The sequence below is a fragment of the Tiliqua scincoides genome, chromosome 8, assembly GCF_035046505.1.
Source record: "Tiliqua scincoides isolate rTilSci1 chromosome 8, rTilSci1.hap2, whole genome shotgun sequence".
In the NCBI taxonomy this organism is placed as follows: domain Eukaryota; kingdom Metazoa; phylum Chordata; class Lepidosauria; order Squamata; family Scincidae; genus Tiliqua; species Tiliqua scincoides.
In genome coordinates, this window is record NC_089828.1 from 42126414 (window position 1) to 42137815 (window position 11402).

General features: G+C 47.0%; 1 protein-coding gene across 1 annotated transcript in view; it reads right to left on the minus strand.

Annotated features, from left to right (window-relative positions):
• FBN3 (fibrillin 3) overlaps positions 1-8952 on the minus strand; it is a 144658-nt gene extending 135706 nt beyond the window's left edge. The window contains exon 1 of the mRNA XM_066636426.1: positions 8780-8952. Within this exon, the coding sequence (XP_066492523.1) occupies positions 8780-8952 (173 nt within the window). The remainder of the gene's footprint in view (positions 1-8779) is intronic.
• Positions 8953-11402: the final 2450 nt, after the last annotated feature.

Sequence of the window (11402 nt, forward strand, 5' to 3'; positions counted from 1 at the left end):
AGTGTCAGAGAGACGATGTGGCCCTCCTGCCAAAAACTTTGGACACCACTGATCTAAGTTGGTGCTCCTTTATTATGTTTCAAGTGGAAAAGAATAATTTTATACAGTGTAATCCTATGCATGCTTACTCAGAAGTATCAGTGTATTCCATGGGTTTTATTCCCAAGCACATGTGCCTAGGTTGACAACCTGGTGGCCCAATCCTATGCTTTTGTTGTAACAGTGGAACTTGTGTTCCTGGCCACACCAGATGAGGTAAGGTGGCAGAGGAGGAAGGTCATTGGTTGGGACAGGAAGGTTCACATCAGGTTCAGTGGGAGGGGGAGGTCAGGTAATGTCATAACCATAAAAGAGGCACCCAAAAATGTAGGACATCCAAGAAAAACGTAGGACATGATAAAATAAAAACACTTGTATATTGATTTCATGCGGTTAATTTAAACACTGTAGTACTTATTATTAAATTTAAACCTATATTACATATAATTTATTACATATATGGTAATTTATTAATTACAAGAAGGTTATGTGCTGCCTGCAGGGGCCTGCTCACACAGAAAAGGAGGACATTTAAGTTCTTTTCCAGGACATGAGGCTAAAAAGAGGACATGTCCTGGGAAAAGAGGATGTCTGGTCACGCTGGTGGGGTGGGATTGGGCTCTGAAACATACAGGTGCTTTTCTTTCTTTTCATGCAATCTGCATCAACACATTGGCTATAGTATGTTTATATTACCAGTACATGATGAATTAATTAAAAACATTGTCTTATTTATCTCACCTAAGCAGGTAAATCATCTGTACAGAAGAAAAACAGGTACAGTATTGCTGAATTAGAAGGCATGGCTTCCCTGCCAGGCTCTCTTGTGATCTGCCCATATCAAAAGCTCACTCCCTAAATGCTTGTTTTTCTGCATGAAAGAGCTGCCCATGAAATCAACCTCTGGAGTTACAATAATCCTTTCTGGAGTTATGCACAAGAAACCAAATGAAGTTGCAAGGTCACTTTCTGAAGGGGGCAACAATAAACTAAGAGATGCTGTAGTGACTATCAAGGCTTTCAGAACACTGGGTTGGGTGCCAGGCATGCCATTGGCAAGCTCCTTCCAGCAGCTTCCTTCCTTTGATCTCTTTCCTCTTTGACTGACTTGGTGGGAGGCCTTGGGGATGGAGACCTCTCTGTCCTTCACAGTCTTATCTTGAAGTCAACCAGATCACCTGACCGCAGTGGCTGCAGCTATGCCCTGCTGAAGAGAATTTGGTGATTGGAACAAATTTCTTTGAGATGTGAAACCAGGATGGTTTGGAGACAGTCCTGCTGCAGGGCAGGGCCTGCTTATTGCTCTGCCCTGGAATCTGCTTCTGACACTGGGGCTGTGCCAGAGACAATCATGCATCTAGACATGTATAGAATTCTAACAGACCATCTGCTCATATGAGTATTTGAGATCCTGCATCAGGAAGTGTGGCTTACCAGCAGTTTTTTAACGCAGGCATCCTAAGGTGCAGTTCTAAGATATGTAGGACTGCACCAAGGATTCTCAGGGCCCAATCCTACACTTACTGCACGTCCTCATTCCTTGAGTTCTGCTGGCACTGACTGCCAAAAAGCAGTCAGCCCCAGTAGGAAAAGGTACTCAGTCAGCGCACTACTTAGCATGCTTCCAGCAGTGCTGGCAGGAAGGTCTGCGCATTCCCACCTGCAACTTTGCATCTCCTGCTGCTGAACTGGGCTAAGTCAATGGGAGAGGTGAAAAGGGGTGGCAAGGAGGGTGTGGGGGACAAAACAGGGCCAGGGAGGGTGATGAGTGGGTGGGGAAGGGCAGATCAGGTCTTGGGAGGGGGTCGGGATCAACGGCACTGGCACTGTTGATATCCTAACCCCATTCCTGGACCCAGTCATGCAGTGCAGGTGCCCAGACTTGTGACAGCTATTTAGCTGCAGGGTGTGTCCCTACCTTGGCCCCTTCCTCCTGACCTTACAACATGCAAGCAGTCTCCTCCATAAGCCCTGCCATCTGCATGGAGTCCACCATGCCATCAGCTGATAGACGCAGACATGCAAAGGAGATACCACTAGGAGTCTCTGTTCCAAAATCTAGAACTTGTACTACCGGAAATGTACATGCTTTAAATTGTAAGTAAAGTGTTTTTCTTTGAGACCATTTTACTGCCTGCTCCTGTTTTAGTGTTAGCAGCAAAGGGGTTGGTAGAGAGCAATTGGAAAAAAGATCTTCTGCTATATGACTCTGCTTAAATTACACCCATAAGCTCCTTTGTCCAAGAAGGTATATCTAATTCAGCCAACCAGATGCTTCTAGGACGCTCACAGGTGACACATGAAGGCAAGAACCCTGTCCTGCCATTGATCTTTACAATTGGTATTGAGAAGCATCGCTGAACCTGGAGGTAGGACAACCCCATCATGTCTAGCAGAAGCCATTGAGAGACTTGTCCTTTATGAATGAACATTGAATGAACATTTAAAGACGAATGAACTAAGTTTTGCAGGAAGTCTCACCACGGGGTGCAAGCGGCCCCTGCCCCTCCACTTTGGAGCCATTCTGGGCGAATGCCTCCATTTTGCTCCCCCTGGACAGAATGGCTTCAAAGGGGAGGGGGCGGGGCCACTTGCACATTGCGGTGAGTCTCCCTGCAAAACTTAGTGCTTTGCACCCCCTCTAGCTATGCCACTGTGATACACAATTTTATATTCTTCAGTCATGTCCTGTCCCATGTCCCCTTAACTGTTTTGGTACTATATTACTGAAGTTGCAAACAGTGTAACTTTCTGTTGTAGGGAAGATGCTCCATCCCCCTGATCATTTTGAATGTCCTTTTTTGCACCTTTTCCAGTTCTATAATATCTTTTTTGCTGAACAAGCACTCCAAACGTGTGGCTGCACATTTTGATACCACTGGCGGCTTTCCCCCCCCTTCTTTATAACAATGTGTCTGTGTGATTGTCTAATTGTGGCTGCATGGCTGCAATCCTAGCCACACTTTCCTGAGAGTAAGCCCCATTGAACAAAATAGGACTTACTTCTGAGTAGACCTGGTTAGGCTTGTGCCCTGCATCCATTATACACATCCCAAAAGAGGATAAAATTATGAATCTGATAAAATGGACTGTAGGCCATGAAAGCATCTGCCACGATCAATTTGGTGGCCTTCAAGGCGTCAATGAGTTCTTGTCATTATTTTTGAATATTAATGAGAACATTTCTAAACTTTCCTTCTACCACGGTCAATGGATTGGTTTATAATTTCGTCAACACAATCAGCAAAATGTTGAGTCTCAGAAAATAGTGGGTGGATTTGAGCATACTAAAAGATTTATGTTTGACAAAAGTTTGGAGTCCAATTCTCAAAATCCAGTTCGGAAGCATGTTGCTATCTAAACCCAGAATGCCTATAGCGTTGTTGAGGGCAGGAAGGAGATGCTTTCTCACAACAGAGATCCTTGTCTGCCCTAGGAAGACTAGGCTGAGAGCCAACTAGACAGGCTGCTAATCAGTTCTTATGCTGCTGACTTTATAGTTGGCAACCTTCAGTCTCGAAAGACTATGGTATCGCGCTCTGAAAGGTGGTTCTGGAACAGCGTCTAGTGTGGCTGAAAAGGCCAATTCGGGAGTGACAATCCCTTCCACACTGGGAGCAAGTGCAGTCTGTCCCTGGCCTGTCTCCCTGGCTATGGGCCTTCCTTCTTTGCCTCTTAGCCTCAGACTGTTGGCCAAGTGTCTCTTCAAACTGGGAAAGGCCATGTTGCACAGCCTGCCTCCAAGTGGGCCGCTCAGAGGCCAGGGTTTCCCACTTGTTGAGGTCCACTCCTAAGGCCTTCAGATCCCTCTTGCAGATGTCCTTGTATCGCAGCTGTGGTCTACCTGTAGGGCGCTTTCCTTGCACGAGTTCTCCATATGCATGCTGCTGACTAGACCAGCGGTTTCAAGCAGTGTGGCACAGCACATTACTTGGGACCCATGTTCAGCCCTCCAGAAGTTGCATGTGGTCTCACGTAAATATGAGGATATTTACGGAGATAATAAACTCTTTAAAATTATTATACCTACTCCAATGACAACACCAGATGCAGAAAGGTCCTTCTCTACTTTAAAGAGGTATCTGAGCCTGCAGCAGCAGTTACCCTGCACATGCCTGATCTTGTCTGATCTTGGAAGCTAAGCAGGGTCAGGCCTGGTTAGTACTTGGATGGGAGACCGACTGGGAATACTGGGTGCTGCAAGGCTTATACCGTAGTCTTTCGAGACTGAAGGTTGCCAACCACTTTAAAGAGGATAAAGGCTTTTCTACAAAGTACATTGATCTAAGACAGACTTAGGGCCCAGCCCTACTGAGCCCAGTGCCAGCGGTACCTGGTGCCATAAGGCACGTTAATGTCAGTGCTCAACACGAAGTGCCAGCACGGAGACCAGCGTCAGTCAGCGCAGGGCCTCAGCTCTGGTAGGACGTGCTGCAGGGGCGGCTGGAGGTAAGTTTCTCCTCTGGCTGGTGGAGCGGCTTTTCAGGGCAGGGGGAGGGTGGAACTGGGTGGAGGGAGGGGAGGATCAGGCCCGGGAGTGGGGCAAAGATGGCAGCAGACTCTACCACTGTATCCTAGGCTATGCCCCTCCCGAGCCTGGAGGCCCTACAAGGGCCTCCTCAGTTCTGGCCAGCAAAATAGCTAGCGCAGCTTCAAGGAGACCCATTGAGGCCACTGGAGCTTTACCCACAGCAAGGGAACATGTTTCTACTATGTTCTTATATTTATTTAGTAGGAAAGGTGATCTATGAGAACTATGGAAATTGGTACTGAGCATGGAGAGAAATAATAGAATTTATATAATGTTTCTGTGTGCTCAGGGTACTTCACTCATGGGTATGTTTTCATTAACTGCAAGGGGCCTACTTTAGGGCACAATTCTAACCTGAGCTGAACAGGCAGGCTGACTGGCCTATGCTGTATCCAGCACAGGTTTGATGCAGGCTAGGGCACAACTTGGAGCAATGGAATTTTATTCCCCCTACCCCAGGAAACGCCCAAGGCAACCCTATGGGGCTACTTGGATCTGTGCCCGCAATTTTGTGGGTGCAAATCCAAATGGCCCATGTAATGCTGTCCCTTTAGTACAGGGGTGCCCAAACCCTGGCCCTGGGGCCACTTGTGGCCCTCGAGGCCTCCCAGTGCGGCCCTCAGGGAGCCCCCAGTCTCAAATGAAACTCTGGCCCTCCAGAGGTTTGTTGGAGTCCACACTAGCCCGATGCAACTGCTCTCAGCGTGAGGGCAACTGTTTGACCTCTCGCATGAGCTGTGGGATGAGGGCTCCCTCCACTGCTTGTTGTTTCACGTCTGTGATGCAGTAGTGGCAGCAAAGGAAAGGCCAGTCTTGCTTTGTGCAAGGCCTTTTATAGGCCTTGAGCTATTGCAAGACCTTCATTCATTCATATAAGTTCCTCTTTAATATATTCATTTATGTAAACTTACGTAAATTTATTCAAATTTTAAATGTAAATTAATTCTTTTTTCCCCCGGCCCCCAACACAGTGTCAGAGAGATGATGTGGCCCTCCTGCCAAAAACTTTGGACACCCCTGCTTTAGTAGGACAGAAAGGCGGGATATAAATAAACAAACAAACAAATAAATAAATAAATAATGCTGCTCAGGCCAGGGACAGGGGTTAGGATACGGCTTGCGCCACCACCCCCTGGGCCCAATCTGCTCCCTTGGCCACCCTCCCCCTGCCCTAAAATGCCCCCTCCTTGACTCCATTCCTCCCTTCTGCTACCCTTTCACACCCCCTGTGCTGGCCTGCTTGTCCTGGCGCAGGTTCAGCTCTGCTACGCCAGCACAGGTCCTTGCGCTGGCCTAGCCTGCTTCCGAGTCGTCACAAATGTGCTTTAGAGCACATTCTCAACACTTGGGAGCCAGCACAAAGGATTTATGCTGACTCAGGGCAGCGTTAGGATTGCGCTCTTAATTTACAAAAAGGTAAGTACACAAGGGATAAGTGTCAGATCTAGTGTGATAATACAAGGAAGTGACTGTCAGTTGTGAGAGCGTCAGTCGTCATTTGCTAGAATGGCAGATTAACGCTCTTGAAAAATACATTACAGGGGGAAGTGTCAGTGAAGTGCTTTTGTTTTGCATACAGGACAGACCTGGACACCCACAGATTTTACATCCACGGATTCAACTTAACGCAGGTCCCTTGGCCAGCAATGATGCCCGACCTGTACCCTCTGAACATAACTGGAGCGCAGGTCAAGTGCGCCCACATCTCAAAACACCCGTGGGAGGCATCTAAGGCCCAGATCCTAACCAACTTTCCAGCACTGACTTAGCTGTGCCAATGGGGCATGTGCTGCATCCTGCAGTTGGGTGACAGTCACAGAGGCCTCCTCAAAGTCAGGGAGTGTTTGTTGCTTTACCTTGGAGCGGCATTGCCCTTACCTCGCTGCTGAAAATCTGGTTTATTTTTGCTTCCTAAGATGCACTTGTGGTTTGTTTTTTTTTAAAAAACTAGAATTATGACTTAGCTGCCTCCCACTGGAGTTCTGAGACATGGGGAGTCCGCACCAGACATCCTCATGCCTCAGACCACCCTCCAGACACAACCGGATAACAACTCTGGTTGCGTTCAAAAGGTACAGGTTGGGCTAACTGTGGATTTGACGATCTAAGGTTTTTGGCATCTGCAGGGGTTCCAAGAATGGGGAAATCTGGGAAGGGGGTGATGTTGGCAAAGGCAGCACCTCCGATTCCCTATCATCCTTCCTAGCCTCCATCCACATTCCCTGATCATTTGGACTTGTGCCAACAAAAACGCTGGAATAGGTCTAAGTAGACCCATCAAAGGCTTACCCCGGGTAACAAATGTTCTCTTACCCAAAGGAAACCTGGATGCAGCATTCGCTCCAGAGTCATGGCTGCATTAGTAGAGGGGGAAGTTAGATAGGATTGGGCCATAAGAGTCTAGATCAGCCAAAGACAGTTTTATTTCCTCTGCATTTCCTCTCTTTCACACATTCCAGCCAGTGAATGAGTAGGGATTTTAAAGGACAACACTTAGACCACATTGACCCCACAGATACTGCTCCAGCTGCTGCCTGAATAAATTTCCATCAGATGAGTAAAACGTATTTCCTGCAGTAGCCAGGTCTCATCTGCTCCTTTAGTCATTAAAAGGAGAACTTTTGCAATGCAACCAAAGCATACCGTTAACATCTTCACCTAGAACAGGGGTGTCCAAACGTTTTGGCAGGAGGGCCACATCATCTCTCTGACACTGTGCCAGGGGCCGGGGGGGGAAGGGAATTAATTTACATTTCAAATTTGAATAAATTTACATAAATGAATATATTAGAGTTGGGACTTATAGAGATGGGCTATATTAGAGATGAATGAATGAAGGCCTTACAATAACTCAAGGCCTATAAAAGGTCTTGCACAAAGCAAGACTGGCCTTTCCTTCTCTGCCGCTGCTGCATCACAGATGTAAACAGCAAGCAGTGGAGGGAGCCCTTGTCCCACAGCTCACACAAGAGGTTGAACAGTTGGCCATCATGCTGAGAGCAGTTGTGTCGGACTAGCGTGGGCTCCAGCAAGTCTCCAGAGGACCAGAGGCTTATTGGAGACTGGGGGCCCCCTGCGGGCCAGATTGGGAGTCCTTGAGGGCCACAAGTGGCCCCAGGGCTGGGGTTTGGGCACCCCTGACCTAGAATAAAGCTCAGTGGGGCAGATCAGATGCAGTCCATACAAATGTTTGGCCATTTTGTAGTAAATGTGGATTCTTGAATAATGCATTTCGTGAAGGAACCCAAGAGCAGGAAACCTTGCAAACTTTTTAAGGCACAAACTTGAAATCCATCAAGGAAACAAGCTTGTTTGCTGCTGCCTGGACTGTTAAGCTTTGGTGTCTTTCTTGGAAGTCTTTGAAGCAAGGGAGTCTGCATGGAGTACAGACACCCCAGTGAACTCATGACACCTTCTAGTTATGGTCTAGGCATGGAAGCTTCATTCAAGATGAGGTACCTCAGGATTCACACATGAAAATGGCAGGGTGCCTTTGTTTTCAAACCAAATGTGCCCTAATCAATTCAGGTTCCATTTGTCCTGGTTCCATTAGGGCTGAGATGAGATCTGAACATGTTGCCTCACCCATCACAGCTCTCTCAATTTGCCACTATGTTACGACTGCCTTCTAGCCCAGACAATGTAAGTCTAATTTGTGAATTACAGATAGGGGAAATGCATGCAGCCAATTTATGTGTGAAAACATCCCCATGAGCATGCAAAAAAAATCCCATACCTCAATTGCTAGGAAGCAGTGGCATAGCTAGAGGGGGAGCAAAGCACTAAGTTTTGCAGGGAGCCTCCCCGTGGCTTGCAAACAGCCCCTCCCATTCGGAGCCACTCCAAGTGGTAGGAGCAAAACGGAGGTGTACACCTGGAATGGCTCCAAAGGGGAGGGGAAGGGGCCCCTTGCACATTGCAGGGAGGCTCCCTGCAAAACTTAGTGCTTTGCACCCCCTCTAGCTATGCCACTGTTGGGAAGCATCTTGTAAAAACAATGCCCAACAGAATGCACCAAATGGAAGACGTGTGGTGGTCTTGGAACAGATTTTAGCCTTGAGACCTTGGAGAGATTCTTCCAGTTGAAGTAGACAGTACTGGACCAAACAAGTTGCTACAAAAAAATCCTTGATTAGGATGCTTGAGAATTCTACCCACCCCCATTCATTTTAGCTGTATCTCAGAAAGAAAAAAAACCTTCAAACTTACCCTCTCAAAGTATCATGGCCTCTCCTTCTCACTCTGCTGGGTGGCTGCTTGTTTTCATAGCTTGTAAATCCATCTGCCTGGAGATCACCATCATGCTGACCGTAGGCACAATTGCAGTAGCATGCAAAGGCTGTACAACCCAGAATAAGTCTAGCCAGCCATGCAAGTCCCATAATGGCTGGAGTTCCCTACGGCCTCCACCAGCTTACAAAGATAGGTGGTCTATAAGTGGGTACTTGAATCCCAACACCAGGAAAGTTAGTGTTTAGTTTGTGATCTGAAAACAGAAATGGAAAAACAGATAAAGTCTAGACTATTTCAATATTCAAAGCACTTCACTTACTTTTTGCCCAGTCCTGGACTGGGCCGGTGCACGGTGGGGTTTATGTCAGCAGAACATACTTTCGCTGTCGTAAAATGGCCTCTGGTGGCTTGTGCAGTATGCTGCTGGCAGCCATTTTAGGAGCGCTGCCACAAACGGCAGCAGTGCAGGAGGCCTGCCGTCAAACCAAGGAAGATAAGTTGGATGGTGGCGGAAGCAGGTGAGTGGGCAGACGGGAGTGGGGAGGGGGCGGAACGAAGCAAAGGCTGGGGCAGGGAGGGGGAGCATCAAGTCTAAGAAGGGGACAGTATGGGTGGGTGCATCCTATTCCCCCTCCCAGCCTTGATCCACCTACCTGGGTTCATTCAGAATTACACCAGCAAAGTAACTGGTGCAGGGCTGAGTAGACCCATGAATGAAGCAGACTCTTGACAAGGACAAAGGGGACAAATGTTCCCTTACCTCAAGCAGGTCTCTGGGACTTGAACCCCCCCCCCCCAAGTAGGATGCAGCATGCATCTTGCTGGCATAGCTGCATTGGCGCAGGGGGCGTTAGGTAGGATTGGGTTGTTTATGTCTAGAATCTTCACTACTAAGAATACCTCTTAAACAATCATCTAAGGAGTTACACAAAGTTGGTCATCAGGCTCAGTATTTATTTACTGGAGAGGTTTTTATCTACGCTTATTATTTAGATTAGCTTTAAAGCTAATAACCCCAGAAAGCATTGAACATGTTAATAAAAATATTGTCTACTTGCAGTGATTCACCAAGGTTTAAGACAGGGTTTTATTCCAGCTATACCTGCTTAGAACTGGACCTTAGGACCTTCTGTGTGCAAAGCAAGACCTCTTCCATTGGGTTACAATCTCTCTCCTGCACAAATCTCTGGCAGTGCAATCCTATACTGTATGTGTCTGCTTAGAAAAAAAGTCCCACTGAGTTTAATAGGATTTACTCCCAAGTAAAAGCATATAGGATTGCAACCCTTCCCAGATTTTGAGGTTAGGAATTACCCGATCTTGTTTACGGTAAGAAATTGAAGCATTAAAACTTCTCATTCTTCCATTTTTCGTTTCTGAATTTCTTATACCATGCTGTTCGTGTCTAGTTGCAGCTTCCTGTTCTTTCAGCTTGTTTGCACCTATCCGCCCCCCCATTACTGAAGCACATTGTGTATTGATAAAACATTGCAAATCAACAATCTTGTGATGAACATACAGTATTTGGAGTCCATCAATATTTGTCGTGTGAGGAATTTTACTAATAGGCATATGCTTGGTTGTACTGGTAAAACACTGCAAACAAGCACAACATCTTGTACATACAGTTGTATCAAAACGCTTTTTGTACAAAGTGTTACCAATGTGCATATGCAGATAAAATATTCCCCAAAGCATTAGGATGGTGTGTCTGGTGGTATTAAGATTCTTTTTGTGTGGTGTTTTATCAGTGCACAGGAGTCAGGAGCCAACAACCCATGAGGCAAGAACAAGCAGGCTGCCTCAGGTGGCCGATGGGTTCATCCTGTGCCCATCGGCCACCTCTGCAGAGGTGCCTCACCTAGTGCCCATTTCCTTCCATAACTCTCCCCCCTCTCTGCCACTCTATGGTTTGAAATAGAGCAGAACAAGGAAGCTGGGAGAAGCACTGCCCCACTTCTGCTTGATCTGCCCTGCTCTGCTACACTATTTGAAAACCACATGGCAGAGTCAGGAGGAAGAAGCAGATAAACTGAATTAATTTGGAGAGGGGAAGGTAGGTAGATACTGGTGGCAGCCACTACTACCGTCATTGCTGGCATCATTACCTCTGCTCCTAAAACAAAGGAGAGTGTGATGTGCTGGCTTGCAACCTCCTTTCAACAGGACCCATGAGAGGGGAGTGTGCAGAGGGTAAACTGTACCTGGGCCCAGGATCAAAAAGGGGGTGCAGGAGCCAAAGGAGTGGACCCCCAAATTTCCTGAGATCTTATATTTTCCTATCTCACCGGGGCCCATGAGTGGGGTGCAGGGGGTACATCATAAATGGGTAGAGAGTCAAAAAGGGGACTCAGAAGCCAAAGGAGGGGAGCCTGAAATTTAATTTCCTGGGATCTCAGAAAATGTTTGACAATATTGTGTGAAGACTGGCATTCACAGTTTGTGTAAGCCTACATCGTTTTATGTAACGTAACTCATAGAAATGATGATCCAATGATTGTACGAAATTATGATCCAATGCAGAAGGGAAGGGACCCGAAAGATATTTTGTACCCCCCTCCCCAATAAAATTCCTCTCAGAGGTCCTGCCCTTCAATGT